This window comes from Podarcis muralis, chromosome 1 (assembly GCF_964188315.1).
Source record: "Podarcis muralis chromosome 1, rPodMur119.hap1.1, whole genome shotgun sequence".
Classification (NCBI taxonomy): domain Eukaryota; kingdom Metazoa; phylum Chordata; class Lepidosauria; order Squamata; family Lacertidae; genus Podarcis; species Podarcis muralis.
In genome coordinates, this window is record NC_135655.1 from 101,610,953 (window position 1) to 101,638,388 (window position 27,436).

A 27,436-nucleotide genomic window follows, 5' to 3' on the forward strand; every position below is an offset into this window, starting at 1 on the left:
TTTGTTCCAGCAGTGGCAATTTTAATCTGAAATCTTAGGCACAGTACTGCCCCCAGAGCTTAGAAACTGCTCTCATAAACGAAATTCCCTGTCTCAGAATGCGCCTAGAACAATAAGAGTTTTGAACGCTGGTACCTGGATGTACTCATGGACTGTGTGAGTGCTGATAACTTGTGACCATATCCTGACAAGATGGAGGTTCTATGGCTGGGTGGTTCCCAGTTCAGACAATTGGGTTGTGTACCAACTTTCTATAGGGTTATATTCCCTCTGAAGAAGCAGGTGTATGTATTAAAGGTGCTGCCAGGTACACTGCTGTGTTTGGAGCTCTTGGCACACCAACTGCAGTTGGTGCCAACTATGGCTGTCCCTACTGTAATGTACTACATGTGAGGCTACCCTTACACTTGGTTCAGAAGTTGCAACTCGGTAGTGTAAAATACAGTTGCTGGGTTGCTTAGTGTGATACCCAGCTTTACACATATTACAGTAGTTTTGAAAAAGTTGTTCAGGCTGCCTATTAGGTACTGAGCCAGGTTTTGTTGTTGGCATTTAAAGTCCTAAAGCAATTTGCTACTGATTCGGCTCTACTTGTATTAATTCTCAAAGCCCTAAACTGCCTTAAGGCCCATTTGACCCCATGTGTTCCACCTCAGTCACTGACATCCTGTAATGGGGCGCTTCTTCTGATTCCCCACACCCTTGGAATCTGGTTGGCCTTTACTAGGGATAGAGCCTTTAGTGCAGCAGGAGTGCCAGTAGATGTTTAGCAGGTATCTAGTATTGGAAATGTGCCTTTTCCTTTAACAAAGTGGTATTTATGGATCTTTTGTATGATATATATGACTTTCATTTTTTATTAAACTATAGTTTATTAAAAAATTTTAAAAAACAACTTGAGACCAAGGTACCTTGCAGACAGTCTCCTCCAATACACACCAAGCCAGTGTTGAAAATCTTTGGGGAAACTTTGCTGGTCATTCCATGACCAGTGAGTTGTCACTTGAAAGCAGTGTAAAAGTGGGCCTTCCCAGCAAAAGCTTCACGCTTTGGAATGCCTCCCCTTGGGTCTCATGAAGTGGAGAGAATAATGACTTTTAAACAGCTTATTGAATTTTAGGTTTACTCAAGCTCTCCTAGATTCTGACTCTTACATTTTTTGTCTTGTTTTGTACTCAGTTTTATTTGTAATATACAGTTGTGCTTTTATCTTATTTTTAATAAATCTATTGAAAGATATTTGCATTTTTATTGTTACTGTATTTTATTGTAAATTACTTAGAGATATTTGTTATTTTAAGTGGTATAGATGTGTACACACACACTCTTTTTAACGGTCAAGGGTCAAGTCTTAACTTGAATGGGAAAGGCAAATTAGGATCCTTTCCCCATGGTAGGGGAAATAATTTAGCATTTTGCTTATAACAAATTCCATGTATGTGGTTTAACACTTAAACAGAGTAGACATTTTCTAGGTTTTTTATTCCCTCCTATATATTCCCAGTGGTCCCAGCTGGGAGATAGAGTGCTAGCCTGAAGGGGAGGCGTGTTCTAGGCACTTGTGACAAGGTCCTGTACCACCACTTCCACATTAAGGTTCAGTAAGTAAAGAAAAGAAGAGGCCAGGTTTCATTAAGGAAAGGTGAGACATAGCAGCAGATAGGTCATGATTATTAAAAAAGCCAGGCAAGCTGCAGTCAAGGCCAAAAGGTGAAGAAGCAAAATGGGTAGCACCCTGGATAGCTCCAAGTTGAGCCAACGCTGGAAGGCAAACTTGAATGTTATTCAGACAACCGGCAAACCCTGGCTGAGCCTTAAGTAATACTGTACATCTAGGCCAACCCCTGATTAGTAGAGCCTTTTGCCTTAAAGGTGTCAAACCTGCTTTAGGAGCCACTGACTGGTGGTTTGAGGGAGGCACAGGCTCAGGTTCTGTGATTGCCTCTGAGGTGGAATCTAAGAAGGGCAGTATATGCTCTTCAATTTCTAACCTTATTACACTTTATAAATTAGTCTCTTAATAGGCATAAGATAAGTTGCATGTAAATTGGTGCCATTTTAAATGGTGTGTAATTTCTTATTCATGTGCATCTTTCTTTCTTCCTTTCTTATTTATTTATAGTATTTCTATCCCACCCTTCAGCCAAAAAGCCTCCTAGAGTGGCTTATGTAAAATCAGTTAAAACAAGATAGTCCCTGCCTGCAAGCCTGCAGTTGCAAAACATGACACACAAGAAAAAGGGGCCAGGGTAGGAAGAAGAAAGTAAACTTAGCCACCAGTTGTAAAGTATTATAATAAGCTGAATAATAATAATAAGAAGAAGAAGAAGCTGAAACGAGTTCAGGAGAGTCTTGCTTCTCTCTTTCCCATTGAATTGTCTATTGAGTTTCTCATGACAAATTACAAATTTGACTGTTAAGAGAGTTAACAGTCAGCAGTATATAGAATGGAGTACCCATAGGAGGGCACAACTGACCACAGAAGTGAAGAGGAGCACTCCACTCTGAAACATTTTGTTGAAGGTTCTGCTTGTTCTATTATGCAGTTAGCCTCTGAGTATCCATGTTTTGCAAAGGTTGCTTTCGTATGATGAAATATCATTCATAAGGGTTTTATTCAGAGCATAATAGAACAAACTGATTTGAAATTGAATGTTATTTTCAGGAATAGATAGGGCATGTAATTAATGTGTGAGCTTCAGATATCACCACCCTGGGGGCCTGGTGCTGAAGGGCAGCCTCTAAATCTACCATGTTGATACAATAAATAAATGCACATTAATTGGGGAGTAATGGTTTTCAGAACTGGAAAGCATTTCTTTCTTACACTTTCGTATAGTGGCTGTATTTCATTCTGCCATTTTAAACTTAAAATGCAAACATTAAACTTTCAGTTTCAGAAATTTGCCCCTTGAAACTAAACATAGTACTGTATTAACAATTCTTTGTTTTACCAGTTTGGGAAGTGAGGGTTGACTAAAAGCAAAAGTTTTTGAATTTCTCCTTAGCTGAGTGTGTGGTGAGCACATGTATGCAGACAGAGGTTATGAGCCTTCACACCACACTTACCATGGTCTGAACATGGCCAGTAGAAGGACGACACAAGCTTTTTCTTCCTTGAATTTATTTAATATTCACATTTTTATAGAATGGCTTTAATTATTGATCAACTCTGCAAGCAGTGTGAGTTACATTTTTCCTCCAACCACTACAGTCATACCTCAGGTTAAATATGCTTCAGGTTGAGCGCTTTCGGGTTGTGCTCCGCGGTGACCTGGAAGTAACAGAACGTGTTACTTCCGGGTTTCACCACTCGCGGATGCGCAGACAGTCAAAATGACGTCACGCGCATGCGTGAAAACGGTGAATCGCAACCCGTGTGGACACGGGTTACGTTCGCTTCAGGATGTGAACAGGGATCCGGAACGGATCCGTTTGTATCCAGAGGTACCACTGTAGTCTCATTCAGTATAAGGTAACTATGTTTCACACTAACCTAAGAGTCCACTTAAACATTCCTATAAGAAACTGATTCCTGTCTTTGAAATTTCTTATCTGAAGTACAAGTGCTGTGTGTGGTACATGGTGATTAATGAAGATTTAAAAGAAATTATGGCAAATTTGGGATTGTCTTTTTGCAAAGGTGTTTATTATTTGAAGTATAAGAATTTAAGTGATGAAGCAGGCAACACATATTCTGTTGGGGAGGATTCATTATTAATGTATTTAGTACATTTTTGCTTTAAAATATTTGTGTACTGAAAAAAGAGAAAGATCTGATCCTCATTGTGGATTTTAAAAACTTAATCTTGATGCTTAGGAGTCTTCATGGGCAGGGTAATCCTAATTCTGCCCCAGGATCTCTCATGGGGTGGAGCCACTATCCCAGGGCCCCTCTCTAACAAATGGGTTGGTTTAGGATCTAGCAGTACCTTTACTGACCCTGTTTTTGAGGCATTGCATGGTACAAGCTTTTTAATTTAATCAACTTGCAATCTATATCTGCATTCATCGTTTTCAGTTGTGTTGTGGAAAGTGAGCAGGGGCTTTTGCCCTTTACATCTTTCACACATCTGGAAAGTACTTCATAAAATCTCTTCCCTTTGCCAGATATCTTCTCATTACAGCTGCCTTGTTAAAAAAAATGCACAAAAGTAATTAACCCACTAATATGTTTACTAGTACTCATGCCCACACATATTTAAAGTATTTATGTGTGGTTTAATAGAAGAAGAAGAAAAAAATAGTTTCTATAAAGATTCCCTGCCTGCTTGCCTGCAGGGTATTCTTACTTGGCAAGGCAATGAGAGCAATCTTTCTCTAAAATTTTGTTTTGTTTTTAATTGTAACCTATGGGTTCATTGAAGAAGGATGAATGAGACATTCCCTTGAAAATATATAATAGGTTAGTAAAAATATTTTTCTCATTTTAAGGAGAAGCATTATTGTCTATCTGACCTATTGAAATATTCCGAAATATTTTCCAAATTTCCAAATTTTATTATTTCCAGTATGATAAGGCAGGGTATTGTGCTATTTGTTTTTCTATAGTGCAGTAGTGACATCTAAACTACTACTTTCTTTTTAGGAACACCATTTGCAACGAGCTATCTCAGCACAGCAAGTCTTCAGAGAAAAGAAAGAGAACATGGTTATTCCAGTTCCCGAAGCAGAAAGTAATGTCAACTATTACAATCGTCTATACAAAGGAGAGTTTAAACAGCCAAAACAGTTCATTCATATCCAACGTAAGTTCACTGTTACTTTTTTTTTTCTTTTGCATTAAATGTCAAAGTTAGAGTGGCTGCTTTCAAAAGATGTCCACTAGTACTTTCAAGTTGAAGAAGTAATGTAATTTACTCAATCTGTGAGAAAAGTAGGAAGGCCTTTTGGGAACTAGCCATTCTTCTATATTAGTTTTGTGGATGAGATTCTAGATTATCTTGCATATAATTCACATTGACAGAAACAATTCGGCTTCTTATTATTGATGAGGACAGAAATAGTAAAATATACTGGAAGGTGCAAAACCATTTTCTGTAGTTCAGAATTATGGCTTTATCCAAACAAATACACAATAGCATGTGTCCAAGTCATTCATAGAGACCCTGGTTTGGAGTCTTCAATGATATGAGGCAGGTGTGGACCAAGAATAGGGCATTTTTAATGGTGGCACCTTGGCTCTGGCATTTCTCCAGATCTTTTAGCTTCAGCTTGCTGGCCACACATTTGGGAGCCTTGAATCCAGTATTTCACCCTTAGTGGGAACAAAGGGTTATATGGATCCAGTTATTTGCCAGGTACTGTGTTCGGAATTAGAACAATCCATTCAGTATAGGCTTTACCATGGCATCTCTTACTGACAGATGCAGGGAATGATCAGAATGACAGTTTTCATTATGCCCTTTCTGTGAATTTCTTGGGGGAGTGGTGCTGCTCTTTGGTGCTGATTATGGAAGGTAATTAGGTTCGTAGGCATCTATTTATTATATCAAGCTTTTCTAGACAAAGTATTTTTTTTTTTTAAGATTTCAATGCATGTTTCAAATCTCACTTCTTCCCCACAAAACACTTTTTGTTGAATATGGTGCTTTAGAAACATTTGTGCCCAGAAATAAAAATTATTTCACCAAGGAAGAGCTGGTGCTTGAAATGTGCACCAGGATCCCTTTATAACAGATGTGGGGAAGCTTTGGTCATTGACCATGCTTGCTGGGGCTGATGGGAGTTGTACTTCAAGAATATCTGGAAGGGAAAAGGTGCCCCACCCCCATTTATAACTCTTGTTTTGTGCAATTCTGGATTTTTATTTCTGCCTTAGATTGCGGATGAGCTTCTTGTTTGTTTCATGATCTTGAACTCTTATGGACAAGTTAAGTTTATGCCTAGTGTGAGAGGTTAGCATAATGCGAGCTGTAGATGAAAACAGTTACTACTAGAGAAAGAAAAATAAATATGAAGTTTAACTTCATAGAATTGGAATAATCTTGATTATTACCTTATTCAGTCTTCTGTAGTAGAAGGATGAAGTCAATAGGTGATAATCTAACCTCCTTTAAAAAATAATCATGGAATAGGAAAGTGAGATTTATTTATATCATCCAGCTGTTGTTGAGGTTATGAAAACCTTCCAAACGAATAAATGCCAGTGTTTGAATGATAAGGTTGGCTGACTGTGAAAGCCCCTTCATTACTGCTTTAGAAGGTTTTTGGGGATCCTAATTTGATTAAAATTGAAGGCATCCAAGGATAGGGATTGTAGATTTCATAAGGGCTCCCTCCTTTTTTGTCATTGTAATTTGAGAACTGGTATTTGGAAAAAGTGTCCAGCTATCCTTTAAGACATTAAAGGGTATTAATGTCATTAAGATAGGGTGTCTTAACACATATTATGTGGTAGGATAGGAAAGCTGTCATCTTACATTAGGGGAAAGTTTTTCCAAGTTGTGCTCTGTTCTAAGTTATTTTTTAAGTCTTGTTAGTTTAGTAGCCCCCAAATTACTTTGCCTTTCTTTGTATTGTGCACAGTAGGTCACTACTTTGAGTCAGCTGGAGCCATATTTTCTGTGGGTATCTTTCAGCAGCACAGATGCTCTGTTCTCATGGTGTACTGATCCTGATCTTCTGTATTGTCTACGATGGAAGAGAAAGTTTTCCAATAAACAAGTCCTGCCTTTTGAGAGCAGCTGTTGAACTAGTTGACATTTTATTCATTTCCAGCTGATTGTTGTTAGTGTGCATATGTCCATTTCACATGGTATTTTAAACTATGTTTCTGTCCCCTTTTTATTTCAGCTTTCAATCTGGACAATGAGCAACCTGATTATGATATGGACTCAGAAGATGAGACATTATTAAATAGGCTCAATCGGAAGATGGAAATCAAACCACTGCAGTTTGAAATTATGATAGACAGGCTTGAGAAAGCTAGTTCTAATCAGGTATTACGGTTTCCAAAGCACTATTCATCTAAGATTTCACTAATAAAGTTGAATTTTGATAAGAGTTCATTAATGTGAATGTCTTTATTTATTTTTACTATTTTTTGTGGCTGGGACAACCCAGTCAGATGGGTGGCATATAAATAAAATTTTTTTTATATATATATATATATATATATATATATATATATATATATATATATTTGCTTTCGTAGATTTTCACGGGTACAAGAATGCAGGTTTTGGTGTCCTCGGGTGTCTTCCTGTGTAAAAGTTGGGGTGTCTAGGCGACGTTTCGACGAGGTCTCACTCGTCATCTTCAGGCTGGTGCTTTCGGCTTCTTGTTACTTGTTCCAGTAACAAGAAGCCGAAAGCACCAGCCTGAAGATGACGAGTGAGACCTCGTCGAAACGTCGCCTAGACACCCCAACTTTTACACGGGAAGACACCCGAGGACACCAAAACCTGCATATATATATATATATATATATATATATATATATATATATATATATATAAAATAAAAATAAAATTATGAAAGCCTTAAGCTTTACTAGTCTATGGGGTTTTCCTTTATCTGTTACCAGTTCCTCTTCCTTGTTGGGAGGTTGTATTGAACGCCCATCTCAGCTGTGGGGGGATAAGGCTGTCTGTGCCTCTCATTTAATGTTGCATGAAGGGTCCTTATGGACAGTAGTTACATGGTTTGTGTGTTGCTTGAGTCATACCTAGGTGCAAAATCCAGGAGGTGAGCAGAAAATTACTTTAGCTAGGATTTACTAATGCTGCTGTAGAAAGGACCACAGCATGCCTTTTGTCAAGCTAAAAGCTTTTCTCCAATTTAAAGAAAAACATGACACGTCAATTTACACAATAGACTATAAATCCTTAGTTTCATTATATTGTCAAAAAAGTATTCTTTTTAAGCTTTCCCATTTTTTCTTACTGATATTACTTTATTTAGAAATTTCACTTCCACCTTGTGATTTACAAAAATCTAAATCATAGTATCATAAACAATCATTCAGTTAAAAATACAATAGAGGCAGGTATTGTGAAAAGTTAAAACATAACTTTTAAACTAAACATCAAGTACAAAGCAAGGCAAAGGCCTGCCGAAATGAAAATGTCTTTACGAACTGATGAAAGAAAAGAGAGGGGACTGTTATTCTTCACAGGGCAATGTGTTCTACAGTGCTGATGCAAAATTTTGCTCAGTGCTCTGTTCCAACAATTTCAAGAAGCACAGCAGAGCTATAATATAGGTGGCATGAGGGTCACCTGAATCTCACAAAACCATATTCAAAGTTGAATTAAAGTTTTATCTATACTTTGAGGAATCATTCTGTATTTGCATATTCTTCTGTGGTTCCAACAATAGTTTTAGAAATGCCTAGTGAATGAGTGTAATAACAAGATCTTACATCTTCTTGAAGCACTAACTGCTATTCTGTCATATGAACCTTAACAGTTTAGACAAATGCTGTGGTTAGAGCCATCAAAAACCAGAGATTTTTTGAAGACTTTCTATTCATAACCTGGAACTGGGAAATTTTCTTTGTTGTGTCATGTGAAGTGAAACCTTGGTTCTCTAACGCCTTGGCACTCGAACATTTTGGCTCCCAAATGCCGTAAACCCGGGAGTAAGTGTTCCGGTTTTCGAACATTTTTTTAGAAGCTGGACGTCCAATGCAGCTGTTGGCTATTGTTCCGGGGTGCCTGCAGCCAATGGGAAGCCCCACCTTGGTTTTTGAACGTTTTGGAAGTCAAACAGACTTCCGGAACGAACCAAGGTTCTACTGTACTTCAATTGGCTGGTTAAATAGTACTTCATAGGGCCTCTCATTATAGAGCAGACTGTGTCATAATTGATGCTAGGATCACTTTTCTTCTGGAAGGGGGGACTTGACCATAGAAATCATATACTGTCATCTTCTAAAGTGTAAACAAGATAGCAACTAGTTTAAACTTCAGGTACTGTCCAAATAATGATAGTTAATTGATCATTGTTTTTTTGTGTGAAGAAAATAAGGCTGTGAAAGAGCATGGAATAACTTATAGATTTGTGCTGAATATTGGCTCATTTTGACACTGTCAAAAGTTCAGTCTTCCATTCTCAGGCACTGGATGGCATTAAACCTAATCCAGCAGAGCATGTGCAGGATCCCAGAATAAGCATTTGAACATGTGGAACTGGAAAGTTGCCCAAGAAATACAGTATTTTTCCGTGTGTAAGACTAGGCTTTTTAACCAAAAAATTAGGTTTAAAATTGGGGCTCGTCTTATACATTGGTAGTGCTGAGGGGTGTTTTCTTAATTTGGAGTCCCCCAAAATAGGGGCTTCTTATAAACAGAAAAATATGGTACGTTTCATATAGGAAAGGTAGCTAATAGTAATAGTTTCTGTGTAGGTGCTATTAAATCATTATTGGCTGAAAAGCAAGGTCTTCCAATGAAGTAGTTAACTTCATTAAGTGATCAGTTTTCATTTCAAAGAAATAGTTGTTTGTGCAAACAAAGAACAATAGAGCTCAAATGTCTTGAGCTCAAATATATAGAACAAATGTGTAACCTGTGTCAAAAGTAGCTTTACATTTTCAGGCATATAAGCATAATGGAGAGGTTGTTCTGTTTAGTTGATGTCTGGGTATCCAGTTACTATTCTCAAAATCTCAAAAAGTGAAATAAAAGATTTTTATAAAATCCTTGATATTGTTATAATTAGCGTTGTTATCAGATGTGCCTGAATCCAATGAACCTTGACAGAATTTAAGAACCAGTTCATCCTGCCACCCCATAAAAAGTTACTTTTAAAGTGTTGCAGCTTTTAAGAGCGCAATCTGTGCCTGCGTAGTCAACAGCTTTACAAACAAACTTACAGTAAACTCGAGCAATTTTTAATGTAAGGTAAACTGCAAACCATGAGACTTAATTCCTGGTTCATATGACACAACAAGCCAACATTCATTGAAAATGAAACTAATCTCCACAGAAGTCCTCACCCCACTAAATAGGAGGAATAGAGGGAAGGGTGGAGTGGGCAAGCCATGGTTTAGCATTATTTGTGAACACAGCCAATATCTTAAAAAGCAGTGGTTCCCAATTAGCTAAGTACTATGGACCCCATGGGGACGTGGGTGGCGTTGTGGATTAAACCACAGAGCCTAGGACTTGCCGATCAGAAGGTCAGCGGTTCGAATCCCCGCGAAGGGGTGAGCTCGGTCCCAGCTCCTGCCAACCTAGCAGTTCAAAAGCACATCAAAGTGCAAGTAGATAAATAGGTACTGCTCGGGCGGGAAGGTAAACGGTGTTTCCGTGCGCTGCTCTGGTTCACCAGAAGCGGCTTCGTCATGCTGGCCACATGACCCAGAAGCTGTACGGTGGCTCCCTCGGCCAATAAAGCAAGATGAGCGCCGCAACCCCAGAGTCGGTCACGACTGGACCTAATGGTCAGGGGTCCCTTTACCTTTACCCTATGGACCCCATGTTTTTCAAAAGCCAAGCCATGGATCCTCTAATTTTGGGGAGGAAATTATTTGGTAATTTTTGTTATGTGAATGGTGCTAAGGACCCCCTGAGTGAGTTACGCGAACCCCCAAGGGTCCATGGACTCCCAATTGGGAATCACTGTCTTAGAATGTTTTCAGAGGAGGAAACTTAACAGAAGTAGTCCCAGAATGTCAAACTCTTACTTTACCAAACATATGTATTTCTGGAAACACCTGGGATTACAATGTGCAGCTCTTAGGAGCACTTAGGAATGTCTATAGTACATCACAGTGCATCAGAAATCAGTATTTTGGGACCTATAGGGTAGCTTTTTTTAAAGACTCAGAATTGCAGGGTAATGTGGTCTGAAGCATCATCATGTTTTTCTAAAGTACTTGTCTCAATCCAGCAAAAGTTAGTTGCACTCAAGTCCCATTAAAGTCTGTGAGGCAAAGTAGTTACAGCTAACTTAAGCCCCATTAATTTTAATGGGAGATAAGTGTGACTACTTTTAGTTAGAATAGGGCCGCTGGGTGTTGATATCCTCATTTTGACTACAAGAGAAGGCTTTCTGAAAACTCTTATTTCCTGCGGCTGTGAGCTGTTCTCATTCTTCTTTATGATAAAATATCCCTTTTACCCTAGTTCTTTAGTTTTATACCTCAATCCCACCAAAATCTAATTATTCCTATCCTTATAGTCATTATGTGGCAAGGAAAAAGGCTTAACAGCCTAGATTCCACAGCACTAAAGTTCAATAATTTTATCTATGTAAAGATGAACTGACATTTTCCAGTTTGCTTTTCCTCCTTGAGTTGAATAAAAACTTGTTTTCATTGGGTACTCCTAAGGGCTGAGTGAATAAAATATGTAGATCTTTTTAAATACCTAATAGAACTCATTGGCTTATTTGTTTTGTTGCTTGGAATGGAGAGACCATTCACTCAAGGAGTGTAGGCAGAACTCAGACAATTCCAGTGTAGCTCAGGGGTGGTCTGGATCTGTATTCCCTGGAACAACTCCATTCTTCAGAGAAATTGGTAGGTTTGCCAGGGTCCAGATTATGGAAATGGCAAGAAGAAGAGAAATTTATTTATTTTATAGATTTATTTTGACACAACTGTAGGCATCATTTTAGCCCTTTATCGTTTAGCAAGATATGCTTGTTGAGGTACAAAATATTCTGACTTTGATCAACCCAAATCACCTGAAGGAACCTCCTAGTGTCTATTGCTGTATTGACAGTATGGAAATATAATGTGCCTTCAGCCAAAATAACTGACTGCTGCTACAGAGGAAGTAAATGATACAGATGCTGCATTTCAGACACTGATGAATAATTAGTAGTATTAAAGAAGTATTTTGTCATAAAATGTCTGATGTCTAATTTTTGTGCAACAGGTCTTTCCCCCCCCCTTTTTTTTTTGAAGCTGTAAAGTCATACCACATTGCTCTCTTCACACCTTGCAGTACTAATTGTATGAAGAAACCAAAGTTCTAATAGCTAACACATTGTAGAGGATTGTGTGTTACATTCCCTCTTCAAAATTTTCATCCTGGATTATTGTTAAGAACAACTTTTAAAATAATTCCTCGTGTTACACAACAATGTTTTTATATCTTTTCCAGCTTGTAACACTTCAGGAAGCTAAGTTGCTGCTAAATGAGGATGATTACCTTATTAAGGCTGTCTATGACTACTGGGTAAGAAAACGTAAGAACTGCAGAGGGCCTTCCCTCATCCCCCAAATCAAGCAAGAAAAAAGAGATGGCTCCACCAACAATGATCCATACGTGGCTTTTCGGAGGAGAACAGAGAAAATGCAGACAAGAAAGGTAACTCTCTCAGTTCTGCAGTTTTCCAAACTGCTATTTTCCAAAGGTTAGATGTCACAAATTCTTCATCTTATTAAGGACAAAAGGTGAAAATGTTGCATTGTCTGCTAAAATCTGTTTACCTAACTCATAATCAAGATGATAGTAAGGAAGTAATATTAGCTGGAATATTAATAAAATAAAGATCATGGGACTAACCACATTCTCATTCTAATTTTTGGAGTACTGTAGCTGCCATGAATTCAGTGTGCCTTCAAAGTGGATCCTAATTTCCAATTTTTGGTTCAAGACTTTAGTTTGCCTTCACTTGTCACTTTCTGCAGTCCATTATTTAGTATGATTCAGTCTCATTTTCTTGGATTTCAGATGCCTGGGTCTCTTTATCTTATTTCTGTTGTTTGTTTTTGCATTTTGGAAATAAATAAATATCCTATAGGCCAGTTGTAAATGTTTCCTTTTTAAGGAAGTAGCTTGAGCAAATAGTGGCTTTTCAGTTTTAGATGACACTATTTAAGAGTCATCCCAATTTGGCTTCAGGCCAGTTCCAGCTTGGAACTGAAACTGCCTTAATTACCCTATGGGATGACATTTGCTGGAAGAAGGATGGAGAAGTGTGACCATGCTAATTTTCTTGGACCGTTCAGGGACATGGACTAGTGTCCTTTGAGATTCACTGGCTGAACTAGATATTGAGAACCACTGTGGTCAGGTGTTTCTGTTCCTGCTTGGCAGATTCCTTCCAGAAGGTGATGCTGGGGAACTGCTCTGTGCCATGGCAATTATGGACTATCACTGTCTATATCATTCCCTATGCTATTTAACTTCTATATGATATTGCTAAGGAAAACCATTTGGAAATTTGGGCTGAGATGTCACCAGGGCATTGCTGACATTTGGCTTAATTCCTTTTCATCTAACTTGGGTAAGGCAGTAGAAGTCTTGAACCAAGTGCCTAAAGTCATGGACTCAATTCAGGCAAGGCATAGGTTCTGTGGATGTTTCTGAATGGGGAGGTGAAGTTTACTTTGTTCTGGATGACTGTTGTGGAAGCAGAATGCTACCTGAACATAATTTGGACCCAACCTTAAATGTCAGTGATTCAATATAAAGTGCAATTATTTAAACTCGGTACGACTACATCTTCCATACATGCTTTTTACTATTAATATTTTCCCCCCAACAGAACCGAAAGAATGATGAAGCCTCTTATGAGAAAATGCTGAAATTAAGAAGGGAGTTTAGTAGAGCCATAACAATTTTAGAGATGATTAAGAGACGAGAGAAAACAAAACGAGAGTTGTTACATTTGACATTGGAAGTTGTGGAGAAAAGGTAATTTTTTCATCCATTCTTGTTAAACAGGTTCCACCTGAATTCCATAAAATAATATGTTTTAATAGAAGTGCCGTGATTAGCGAATATAGTATGTTTGGTGGAATGTTTCACTTGGCACACGGGGTGTTCTGTCCTATCCTCTGTTCTGAGTTTGTAAATAGGAAGCAATGATGACATGCATTGCAGGGTTCCTGTGAGAATAAATAAAGACAAAATATTTTAAAGCACTTCACATAGTTAAAGTAGTTCATTAATGATTAGCAATAATTATTTTTCTTTTTTGTTAAGATACCATTTGGGTGATTATGGAGGTGAAATACTTAACGAAGTCAAACTTAATACAACTGAAAAAGAGATGAACACCACTCCAGCAGCTCTTCATAATGGAAATCATCACAAGGTTCAAGAATGTAAAGCTAAGGTAAATGACTTGCATCACCATTAATTTCACTGGATACATTGTCCTCTTTGTAATGTGGAAAGTGTAATGTATATGTAGTAATAATTATTTTCTATAATGTCAGAAAAAAGCAGAAATAAAAATCTATCTTAAGCTGTATGTACAGATAGCAATAACTGATGTACACAGCCAGCTGTATATCTTTTTTTCATTTTAGCAGTTCAAAAATCAATAGCACAGGAGCTGAGAAGGTTTGCTATGCTTCTTGGTTTATGCAACTAATTAGAAAGGGCTATATTTCTAGTTGTATATGAAGCCATTTGGTGGAGGCATTGCTGCATTTTAGAATGCTTTCAGGTTACAGAGGTCAAGAACATAAAAATTGCTTCTTCCCTTAGTCCTCTTACAAGAGATAACTGCAGATTAAAGTTTTTTGGCAGTTAACTTTAGCTAATTTATCCAGACACATTTTTTAAAAAAATTGCTCCATATTAGAGAAATAATCTTCCAGCACTGTCTTCGAATCATTGTAATGGTAACAGTTGCAATTATTTCATAGATACTCATGCTCGCTGAGATGTTAGAATTGGCTTATTTGCAGTACATATATTTAGATTGTACTTTTTAGAAAAGAACTAAACATTTTCAAATATTTTAAATCAAAAAGAACATATTTCATTCAAACATTTCTCTCTTGTATTTAACTTTGATGACATCTAGTGGTTATTACATTGTAGGCACCTATCACTGTTCAGTTTGGTTCATACTTGCCTTGTCCTCTGTTGCCACAAAGTAACAAACTTTGAGCAGGAAAAAGTGTGCAAGACACCAGCTTTTTAGAAATTTACTGAGTACTTTTAAAAGTTAATGCAGAACACAGTAAAGGATACTGAATATTATATGTGCAAGTTGTTGAATATTAAATTTTGTAAAAGGAATACTTGTTCAGAGTTATATAAACTTTATTCTTTAGGCAACCTGTTCATGAGCAAAGCTGAACCATAGTGAGATTAGAAGGGTGGTGGTGGATTTAGATGTTTAATGAAATAAGAATAATTATTAACGAGCGGGGGGTTGTCCAAAATTTATTGTATACAACAGCATGCTCACCACTCATCTCTAAAAGAGGAAGTGTCTGATGTTGTCCGTCAAAAGAAGAAGTATCCAAAGAAGCCTAAAACTGAGAGTGTAATAAATCCTCAGCAACCCACTACTGAGCCTTTGCCTGTGATCAGTAAAAGTGATATCAAACAGTATGACTTCCACAGTTCAGATGAAGATGAATTTCCACAGGTAATACATGTCAACTAAGTTATAGTGACAGAGAGAAAAGGAAAAAGTTGTGTAAAATAGAAATAATTGTCACTTATTTTTATTTTTTATTTTTTAAATGTTGCCCTTTCACCATAGGTTTCTGTTGGAATGTCATGCCACAGGGACTGGGATCCAAAGGGCTGTTTAGGCTTCTACAAAGGGCTTAGAAGAGCCTGGTTCCCTTTTTGTGTTTGGGCAGCTCGCATCTCCGAGGCTCTCAAGAACAGTTCTTAAACATAGTCTTTGTGGGATATGGGGGACTAATGGAGAAAAACAATTATACAGACCCTCAAGTTCACAAAACTTGCTTCACCGTTCCTAGGATGGTGGCTGATGGGAATTTATTTTATTTTATTAAGTTTCCAATAAATGAACTTCTAAAACTGAGCAAACGGAGTACTTGTCAGTTATAATAAGTTGGCATAATAGCGTGTTTTTAAATCCAACTGCTTTGGCCCCCTAGGTACCCTCACCGGTGTCTGAGCCAGAAGAAGAAAATGATCCTGATGGAGCAAGTGCATTCAGAAGGAGGGCAGGATGCCAGTATTATGCTGTAAGGATTCTTGCTGCTGTTAAGACCTATCTAATTGATTAATGCAGAAGACAGATGTTTGGTTAAAAGGGACATACTTCAGCCTTCCTCTTTTTTCTCTCTCGTCCACCTTGGCTGTTTAAAAACAGACTTGATCTTCCTAAAATACAAAGCAATATCAGATTATGCCAGCTACAGTGTATCCAGTCAAGGCTGTCAAATGTACAGGAAGGGATATACCTTGAGGAAATTGGGGCACACACGGAACTGCTAGCTTCACTTGAACTATTTCAGTATGCTTGAAAGGGTAGGGCTGCCAAAAGAGGTGAGGCTGGTGGCTACTAACTAGAGGGCCCTTTCAGTGGTGACACTCCAGTTGTGGAATGCCTTTCCCAAAGAGGCTCACTCAATGCCTTTGTTACAGTCTTTGGTGCTTGGTGGAGGCCTTTTTATTTCCCCAGGCGTTGCGGACTAAATCGTAATACTTTTTTTATCCTTTGGAATACTGTTATTCTGTTGTTGGTTTTACTCTTTTATGCTTTTTCTGTTTTGACTTTTCAATTTTGGGATTTCATGTCCTATTTCTCTCTCTCTCTCTCTCTCTCTCTCTCTCTCTCTCTCTCTGTATGTGTGTGTATGTGTGGAGAAAGAGAGAGAGAGAGAGAAATAGGACATGAGAGAGAGGGAGTATACACATTCACACACACACACACACACACACACACACACATACACAAACACTTAAACTTCAGGGGAAGGAGGTTGGGGCATATGAGATTACAGTGAAAGGAATTTGAAAGGATTAAAAAAAACTAATAGTGTCAGGAATGCACTAGTTTAAGTATATGGGACTACATTCCATCAAAATATCTTACACAGTAGCTTGAACCCTGCAAATCTAATCCTGTTACTTGTATACCTAATTAGCATACCTCTTAGCAATTGTCTCACCCTTTCACATACATTGTATGATGTTTGTTTATTCTATTCATATTTGTAAAAGTATTTATATATCTTCCCCTCATCAGGGTAGTGTATAGCAGTATAAAAGCATTAAAAGCAATAGAGAGCAATAATTAAAATGAGAAAATTGTTTTATGAAAGTGTTCTGCTTTTTGCAGCCAAAATAATGTCAGGACCTTTACGTAAATAGTTCTATTCAAGTTTCATTTTCCCTTTCCCAAGAATGAAAGCAAAATTATTCTTGTCTTGTCTTCTGCAGGCTCATTTGGACCAAACTAATTATTCTCATGAGAATTCAGAACTGGCAGAATTGGATAAGCTAAGGTATAGGCATTGCCTTACAACACTTACAGTTCCAAGAAGATGTATAGGATTTGCAAGAAGACGAGTTGGCAGGGGTGGAAGGTAAGATAATTGCTAATTTTGTTGGTAAAATAACATACTATTTTCTTCCCTTTTCATGGAAGCAAAACTCAAATGTATATTAATATTTTCTTTTCTTCTTCTTTTAAAACAGGGTGTTGATGGACCGGATATCCACAGAACATGATCCTGTCCTGAAACAGATTGACCCAGATATGCTAAACAGTTGCTCAAGCTCTTCCCAAAATGTAGACTTTTCTTCTAATTTTTCACGGACCAATGCTTCCAATAAACATTGTGAAAATAGACTTTCTCTTTCTGAAATACTAAGCAATATCAGATCGTGTCGACTGCAGTGTTTCCAACCACGGCTACTAAACATACAGGACAGTGATAGTGAAGAATGTACCTCAAGGAAACCAGGGCAGGCTGTGAATAATAAAAGAGTTTCTGCGCCATCTGTAGCTTTATTGAACACCAGCAAGAATGGCATATCAGGTAGGCAGAGATTTGCAATGTTGAACTTTAAATGCATATTTATCACCTTGGACCTGGCTGAGGATTCTAGAAGAGAAAATAGTATGTGTATTGGGGGTGGGAAGAGAGAGATGTCACTGCAATAAAATAGAATCACAGTGTGTGTGTGTTACATACTTTTGTACAGATATTTTATTCCTTCATACAGTGGATGTGTAAAGAGCCATGCAGGGCAATGAATGCTGTTCTGGACACTGCAAGTCTTACGTAGTTCGGCCATCTTGTCCCTGAGATTACACACCCCACCCACATAGATCATTTACTAATATTTGGTGTAATGGATTTAAACAGAGGACTAACATATGACTTGCTTATACTGCTAGCACTAAGGCTGCACACTTAGTCGTGAGTAAGCTTTGGTGACACGTATCAAAAAGATCAGGCTACACAACAGAAGAAATTACAAGAAATTTATAAAGTCCATTATTTTTATTTTTGCATCGTGAAAACTGATTCACTATTTACAGCAGTTACAGCACAAGTAGCACATTGATCCTTAATGCAACACGAAAGCCACCTTGTAACACACACACACACACACACACACACACACACACACACACACACACCCCTAATGATAATAAGTGAATTGACCTTCATACGCTACATTTCCCATGGACCATACTTTGCATTGCTGGATTTTAAAGAAGTGTTCGCCATAATTCTTTATTCTTTGTGTGGGACTTAGGAGTTGCCCTTGCTTATTAGTATTGATAACAGTACGTGCACAATGCTGTACAATTTATGCACACCTCCTTTGAGCAACATTAACTTTTTCATGGTGGTCGAGGCCATTATTACCGTATTTTTCACTCTATAAGACACACTTTTCCCACTACAAAAATTAAGGGGAAATGTGTGTGCGTCTTATGGAGCGAATGCAGGCTCCATGGCTTCAGCGAAAGCAATGCGAAGCCTCCGGAGGCTTCGTGTTGCTTTCGCTGAAGCTTGGAGAGCGAGAGGGGTCAGTGTGCACCGATCCCTCTTGCTCTCCTGGCTTCGCTTCGCTGGAGAGGTGTTGCGCAGCTTTCCCTCTCTGGGCAGCGCCCCTTCAGTGAAGCAGGAGGAGAAATGGAAGGGGCTCTGCTTCGCTGAAGGGGCGCTGGGCAGAGAGGGAGAGAATTTTTTTTTCTTGTTCTCCCCCTCTAAAACTAGGTTCGTCTTATGATCGGGTGCGTCCTATAGAGTGAAAAATACGGCAAATCACTCTGTGGCCATAATTACTGACTAGAAATCTGTTAATGTGCAGTGGCTTACCGCGTGGAATGTGTGATTTTACCATGCCATTGCAAATGTTCATACAACAAATCAAAATAGGAAAGAAAGAAAGAAAGAAAGAAAGAAAGAAAGAAAGAAAGAAAGAAAGAAAGAAATTTAAGAAAAAACTAAGTTGTCTTGGGCAGTCTCTTCAGAAACTGTTATAATGAACTTCCTGATGGCCTGCTTCTCATAGGTCTTAAGTAGCTTCAGTTAAAGTGGAGAAGGGGGAGTCCTAAAAGCTTTTCCAGGAACTCATGTTATACATATTGCCCTGGCTTACCCTGAGGCAGCAACAATAGGCACTTTATCCCAGTAATTGGGTAATATCTTAAGGATCTTGATTCTTAACAGTTACTTCCTATCTCTTCTCAATACCTTCTATAAGTGGTATAAGCAAAAATTGTGTGCTTGTTTAACATGCTAGCAGCAACTGATCTCAGAACTGATTCATATATGTATAACGGAGTGATGAAGACACACACTTTAGTATCTTAGTTTTTTGGGTTTTTTGTAGAACTCCGACCCCATATTCCTGTTAACCTCTCCACTAAAATTTGCTGAAAATGGAACCAGCTGTAGCAGTACTGTCATTAACAGGTCAAAGTATTGTCAAATTAAAGTGATTGTACATAGTAGACAAATAATATCTGTACCCTTTGAGAGCAAAACAGTCATTGCCAAGGATTGCACTACAAAATGATTCGCACTTTCAAAAACAAGTTTTACATCAGCAAGAGAAAGTACTCTTGGCATAAGAATATTGATTTCTATAATTATTAGTTCTCTAACTCTTTTCATAAATTAGATGGATGCTTCAAAGAGAACGTTGCAATAATCCCTGCAGGCCTTAATGTAGTCCAGAATTACTATCCCCATATTATAGGCTGGGTACTGAGACTGAAAGAGTGATAGCTTACTTAAGTCTCCCCAGTGGGCTCCTGCCAGTGGGATTTGAAAGCCTGCAGGAGTGGGATTGGCAAAGCTCATGATCATGATCACAACTGCTCATGATCACAGCTGCGCTGCACCAGTTCTTTGTATATCAGATTTGAGTTCGAGTCAAAAATCATCCTTTTAAAGGTTGAGAGCATATGCGTGGAAGCCGAATGTGGTTCAACTGTATTACTCTTCAGTAAAAAAGCAACAGTAATCTATTGTTCTCCTTAATAGAATGTTTCCAAAATAAACATGGTCAGAAGAATCTATTTCAGTGAAGCTGGGGTGAAAAGTGTTTTGGTTCTGGTGCTTAGGCACATGAGACCTTTTTTGCAGCTGTATGCAGAGGCACATGAAATGCTTAGGCACATTAAATCTTTTATTCAACCGTAAGACTAAGGTTCTGATGCTAAATGCCAAACACTTGAAGCTTACACTGAAGAGCTCAAGTAGCATTCCATTCCCAAGTACAAGTCAAAACCATAATTGGGCTGAAATACTTGAAAAATTCCCTACAACTTCTGCTTTTTGCGCGTCCATTTGTTGGCATCAATTTAACCTAGTCCATAACCACTTGAGTATATAGGAGGCATTTAATATTCGAAAACCTGTTTCCCCCTCTCCTCAACTCCTTGGGGATTTATGTTAGTCTTGGCCTGCTGCAGTAGAAAGGGGCTGCACAGCAGCAGAATGCAGCAAAGGCAAAAGCTGAGTTGCTCGACAAGTTTGTTAATAAGTTGTGAAATTTGGAAATTTTGTTTTTGCTTTATTGACTTTTCCTTTTCTTCATTAATTTGTGAGTTGTACTAGCTTTCAAGAAAACTATGGTGACTTCCGGAATAACATTTATCTAAAATAATACATAGGGTGGGATCCAGTGGGTGGGTATATACCCACTAATGCAAGACATGCATCAGCGGAATAGAGGTGGAGGCAATTTTCAGCAATTAATCTGCAGCCTCCCAAATTGCTGCCTTTCCTATACTACCGATGGATTCTTTTCCCATTTGATTGCACCCATAGCACAAAATATTTTTGGGGTAGTATAAAATTTCATGAATGCTTTATAAACTTTGTTGTTACTTCAGCTTCAACTTGGCCACTAATTGAACCATGAATTACTCACACTAGGTTGCAATGAATTTGAATGATAAGACGACCACAAGTCACCATAAAACATTGCAAGGCATGCTTTTCATGTTATCGTCATAAACTGAAACTAGGAAAGCATGTGCATTCATCCTTTGTAACACTAGTACATTTTAGTCACTTTTATAAATATTAAATGATGATAAACAGTACGGCTATTTTCATCTACAAAGAAGTAATACCTGTGTAGTAACTGCCTTTTCCCTTTCGTCATGGGAATCTGTCAACCTGAAACAGCCCTACCCATCATTTTGCTAGCCTTCATTGAGCAGCTATACTAGTGATTAGCTTCATTAGTAAGTCACTTCTAGCAAGATACTTCGAGTTTTCCAAACACAGAGACAAGTCATTCTCAACATTCCAAGGAAAAGGGAACATTTGCTCAGGAAACTCATTGATCCCTGGAATATTACAGAACCTGTTAATTGAGGACCACTTGAGAAATTATTTGCAGTACCTGTGAAAGGAGCTCCTTTCTGGTGGCATTTTAAATATTAAGTAACTTACCTCAAATCATAACACATTTTCAAAGGTTTTCATTAGACAAGGAATTCTTCCATAGCATCTATATTTAGATACTATAAATCACTGTTCACTGTTGTGATCCAGCAGGTAGTCATCAGACAAAACAGCAATAAACATCACAAGATTAAAAGCATTTACTGAAGCTTCTGTGCATTGCTTAACTGATTGGTATAAATCTGTTGCTTTTTGTCCTGTTTTCATATTCTTTAAAGTTTGCTATGAGAATTGTGTTCTGCCAGATTCTTTGAGGAAATTTAAGCATAATCTCCTCCTTTTCTGCAGTAACAGGGGGTATTACAGAAGAACAATTTCAAACACATCAACAGCAGTTAGTTCAAATGCAAAGACAGCAACTTGCTCAGCTTCAGCAGAAACAGCAGTCTCAGCATTCCTCCCAACAGACGCATCCAAAAGCACAGGTAATATTCTTTTTCTGGAAAATGTTTTTCTTCTGTTATAAACCTGATTCTAACAGCAGTTATCCCTGCTCAGAGAGAGATAGAGAGAGAATGAAACTACCCACCCCCAAAAGGAATTGAGCTGTTTCCTTTAAAACTGGTTCACGCTGGACTTTTTGTCCATATTGTCATCCCTGAACTGACCTTCCTCTAGGTCAGGGATAGCCAAAGTACTGCCCTTCAGATGCTGTTGGAATCTGTCATGGGGCTGGGGCTGATGGGAACTGGAGTCCAACAACTTCTGGAGGGCACCCAGTTGGTTATCCCTGCTCTAGGTATACATTCACATACACACACAGACAAATGTATTGTTTGAACTGGACAGTCACATATGTAGACGACAAAAACAAAAAAAAGTTCTGCCAATGTCATGATGGCTGTCTATATCAAAAGTACGGGTCAACTTTACTGTTGTTCTGCTTGTAGGTCTAGGTAGCAGAAATACCTACTTAAAGGAAACAGGTTATTTTAAAATATGATTCAGCAAACAGGATCATTTGAAATCAGTAAAAATTGGAATAAGAAATGCTTAGTTGATTTCACCCCTCATATCTTTTTGTTCCTGTGAATGAGTTTTTAAGAACATTTTTATATCTTAAATAATAAGTGACTCACTTTATACACCCCAAATAAGTAAGCCCACCCATATTTTTTGTTTGGAAATTATTACACTACTGCTGAAAATTATTTGGAATTGTGAATTCTTAAGAATAATCTTATGCAGAACACTGCACATTATCATTGAAGCCACAACCACCACACCACCAAATGTCTTCTGTAGCTCTTGGCAAGCAGTATCTGATGTAGCAGGAACTGCTACTGTTTGGGGTGTGGAGGTGTTGACATCCAGAGGAACTCTTTATAGTTTCAGAACGGATCAACAAAATTTTGAGCTAATAGAGGTGTGGATGAAAGGCAAAGATACTCATTTATGGTCTCTTGACTCTGGGGTATGATATTGAAATGTAACAACACTGAGTTGGAATCATATTTTGACTTTCTCTGCCTGTTATGAGACGCACACTGAGCTAATGCACCAGCATCTCCTTATTAGTCCATAATTAACAATAATTGTTTTGTGCAAATTCCCTAGGGCTCAAGCACCTCTGACTGTATGTCAAAAACGCTTGACTCGGCCAGCGCCCATTTTGCTGCATCTGCAGTGGTGAGTGCACCTGCTCCCAGTCGCAGTGAGGTGACAAAGGAACAGAGTGCCAGCCACAATATAAATGGTGTTGTTCAGCCCACAGGTATGGATTTCTTTTTTGTTCTTCAATCAAGTAAGATTTGCAACAAACTGCTTGATGCTTATTTTTAGTGAAATCAAATGATGGTTTGGAAACAAACCTAGGAAATAAATGAGAATTTGTTCATTTGAGAGTAAATTTGTTTTATCAAATGGACAAGGTCATACTTTCACTGTGTGTTTTGTTTCAGCCACACTTTAGAGAAGTGAGTGGCTGCCTCTGTGTGTTCACTAGTGCTTTGATCCTTCTTACTATCTGCACTCAACTGTGCAAGCCCTTTCAAAGCAGTTCGGCGGATCTTATCCTTAGCTTAAACCTCCTTTACCATTTTAAATTTTTACAGGCGTTGGAGGGTTAAGCAAAAGTGTTCTGGTGTTTAGTTCTAGATTAGTTTCCCAATGACCTTGATTTTCTTGAACGTGTTATTGTTTATTCCTGGAAATCTTACTGTATATGTGTGTTTGTGTGTTTGTTTTGAACAGCAACGTCAAAAACTTTGTACTCCACCAACATGGCTCTGTCATCTAGCCCAGGGATCTCAACTGTACAACTTGTAAGGACAGTTGGCCACACCACCACAAACCACTTAATCCCAGCATTGTGCACAAACAGCCCTCAAACGCTTCCCATGAACAATTCTTGTCTCACCAACGCAGTGCACCTCAACAATGTCAGTGTTGTTTCTCCAGTCAATGTACATATCAATACAAGGACTTCAGCACCATCGCCAACTGCCTTAAAACTTGCCACAGTTGCTGCCAGTATGGACAGAGTGCCAAAGGTGACTCCTAGTAGCGCCATCAGCAGCATAGCAAGGTGAGTATATATAAAAAGAGAAAGAGACAGACAGACAGACAATGATTCAAATCAGGATTTTAATGTGACCACCTCTGCTTTTTATTTTTAACATAAAATTGAATTGATCCCAGATCACATCCTACAGAGGTATAATTTTAATTATATTCTGAGCTAATTTGTTTTGATTTTGATGGTCACGGGGAGGTGCAGGGAGCTATGAAGCTCCACCCCCAGTGACTGTAAAGTTTATTCAGTCAACACTCCACCTTCTGAAGTTTCAGGAAAAATCTGAAAATCCACACATTACCATTCGTGCCTTTTATTTTCCCCTTCAGTAGTTTTCTGTAAGCTGAATTCTGTTTTCAGTTTCACATTGTGTGCTCCCGGAACTGAATGTACCCACAATCCTGATTTTCAGTTAAATAATCGCCTATAATCAGAAGAAAACTTTTTTTGAAATGTTACTGTGGAAGAAACTTAGACTGCTTGGTAAAAATATTGAGGCTGCGATCTTATGTCCATTTATCTCTGATAAGTCCTATTTCTGTGACTTCTGAGTAAACCTGGACAGAATTGTACTGTGAGTTTTCATGTGATAAGATTCATTTCAACTAAATAGAACTTTGATGAACCTTTAAATAACATCCAATAGGTAAGTTTTTTTATTTTAAAAATCTGGAAAATAAACAGTAAGATTTTCAGTTAATTTAATTTGTGTTTATGTTTATTATTTATCTATACAATAAATGTGGAAAAAACACTTAGGATAATTAATTTGCCAAATATTGAGAAATTAACTATTTTCCTTTTATAAACACATTTTCAGAGAGAACCATGAACCAGAACGATTGGGGTTGAATGGAATAGCAGAGACGACAGTAGCAATGGAGGTGACATAACCTCAAAGCAGTGGCTCAACCTGTGCTAATGGTGTAGTCATTTATATTCCAGCTGAATGCAAAACAACACCCTGTGGATCACAGGGAATAAAAATGGACCTAAATGGACTATCATATCGTATATTAAGTCGATATATAATGTACATTTTGTAAAATTGGGAAAATCACTACCTTGTAAAATAGTTTATTTGTATCATCAATATTATTTCTGTTACTTGAATAGTAGATATTCATCATCATGCTTTTGCACTTGAATTTGCAACTGAATGGATTTAAAAATAATTCTTTAATGGGATCATGAGCATGAAATGGGATCCTGCATCACTTGTTTTAACTATTTATTTTGCCATGTTTACATTTTGTATCTTGTAAAAATAAATCCAACTTTGTGTCTAAAAAAAAAAGTTAAAAGATTCATAGCTAGGAAAAATTCTTGTAATTTTTTTCTAAAGAAAATGTAAAGTTTTCACTTGGTTCATTTTGTTTCACAATTTTAGATGGACTTTTTGGTAAATACTTTAGTGGCATTTCACTGTCAAATATGAAGTTCAAGGCAAAATAGTATTTTCTATTACTGTGCAGGGGAAAGGGATGGATCGATACATGCAAATTTAATGTAGTAACCCACTTTTCCATATATTTTGAATGTATATTTCTATTTATAATACCAGTTTATAAAAAATAATTACACAGAAAACCTGACTAGTAAAAAATTATGCATCTAGCACATATTAAACTGTGCAGATATGAAGAAAATTTTCAACTGATTATATTTTATCTGAAGTCTGCATAATTTAACCGGCTTTTAACTGTAACACACCACATAAATGATATTTTACCAGGTATGTATTGCATTATATATCATTGCAATAATTATTGGATGTCTAGATATCGAGCCATCCCAGGTGATGGGGGAGGGGGGAGGGTTGTGGCAGATTGTCTTTCAATTTTGGAGAGTTTTCCTGTGGCTACAAGGCAAGTAACGGGTTGGAAAAAGTCTGACTGTAAGCGTTGGACACCTTCGTAGTGTAGTGTTTTAGTGACTTTTTTTATACGGTTCTTGTAAATTAGATACGTGTAGTGGTGTTTCAGAATGTTTGTTTATGCACTAGTTCAGACAACTTTCCCTGTTACTTGTTCTTGATAAGTGAAAACTGCAGGGAAATAAAAATACATATCAAAACATGGGCACCTTGCATACGTATTTATTTCACAATGCGGAGAACAGTTTGCATATCATATTCCGAGGTTGAGCATGTACACTTGCACCTCCATCCAGCAACACATAGAAGCTTCTCGAGGCGCATGACTGGCTGGATCATGGAGTGCATGTGCAGAAGGTTGCTGCATGGAGCTGGATCTCTGCATCCAGGACTCAAGGCTACACGTGAATCCCAACATTGGACTGGTACTGTGTAGACATCATTGAACAAATAGTGCTGTAAAAGTCAACTTGGTAGACTGTGGTAAACACTGGGCATGTGCAGAACTGTGTGGGCAACACACGGCAGCATGTGCCAATCTCTTCATTGGGGCTTGAATCTGTTTAAAGGGGCAAGTTTTCCTTCATTTGTATCGATGTACATTAGTGCATATTGCACAAGTAATCCCTACCTCATAGCTGTAACTTATGCTGCACCTGCTTTTGCAGAATCATCTAAATAGAAATTTACTACTCGAATTATGTATGTGGCAAAGAAAATGACAAAAATGCTTCTCTAATTTTAATTGTTTCTGAATTTATATTTTTGAAGTGGGACTGAACATATTTAAAGTAACAAGTGACATCTGAATTAGGCTGCCTTTAGGTTTTATTATATTATATTACATGGTTTTATGTTGTGCCTCTTTTTTTTAAAAAAAAAGTATAAATCATGTGTGTATACCATGTTATTAATATACTTCCATCAGTTATTATATAAAGAATCGTTATCTGTTCTAAAGTAAAATGCATTGAGCCTCTTTGCTTCTTTGCTGCCAGAGTTTTCAGATTGTCTAAAAGTAGGGGAGAGCCAGAGGACATTCCCCCTCTTGGCAACTAATGAACTCCTGGAGTTTTTAAAACATTGCAGAGAAGGAAAGAAAAGGATTTGAATGGCTTTTTCTCAGAAGAATTTTCAGCATATATGTTATCCTTCCTCATGCTTTGTGAAGATTTGGTTGTGAAAAAAGGTAAGAAGTTAATGAATAGGTGACCCATGCTTGACGGCTCCATACATACTATTGAGCCAGTCTAAATATTGGATATTGGGTATAGGATATTGTTTGTTAGCAAAATATAGGGAGTCAATTAAATTGTCCTGAAGAAGCTACAGAAGTACTGAACGTGGCTCCTCATATCTTCCAAATAAAACTGAACATCTAACCGTTCAAGCCATGAAAAACTGGTATATTGAGGTCTGCTTTTCCTTCATTTTATCAGTCTGAAGAATCACTGCTAAAGAAAGAACCAAT

The 27,436-nt window shown here is 37.8% G+C and overlaps 1 protein-coding gene across 1 annotated transcript in view; it reads left to right on the forward strand.

Annotated features, from left to right (window-relative positions):
• Positions 1-26,169, forward strand: part of EPC2 (enhancer of polycomb 2) — a 48,301-nt gene extending 22,132 nt beyond the window's left edge. The window contains exons 2-14 of the mRNA XM_028745595.2: positions 4,589-4,748; positions 6,796-6,941; positions 12,060-12,266; positions 13,450-13,598; positions 13,890-14,022; positions 15,103-15,294; positions 15,779-15,868; positions 17,070-17,215; positions 17,328-17,671; positions 21,863-21,999; positions 23,132-23,288; positions 23,768-24,101; positions 24,910-26,169. Coding sequence (XP_028601428.1) covers positions 4,589-4,748; positions 6,796-6,941; positions 12,060-12,266; positions 13,450-13,598; positions 13,890-14,022; positions 15,103-15,294; positions 15,779-15,868; positions 17,070-17,215; positions 17,328-17,671; positions 21,863-21,999; positions 23,132-23,288; positions 23,768-24,101; positions 24,910-24,982 — 2,268 coding nt within the window. The 3' untranslated portion in view covers positions 24,983-26,169. The remainder of the gene's footprint in view (positions 1-4,588; positions 4,749-6,795; positions 6,942-12,059; positions 12,267-13,449; positions 13,599-13,889; positions 14,023-15,102; positions 15,295-15,778; positions 15,869-17,069; positions 17,216-17,327; positions 17,672-21,862; positions 22,000-23,131; positions 23,289-23,767; positions 24,102-24,909) is intronic.
• Positions 26,170-27,436: the final 1,267 nt, after the last annotated feature.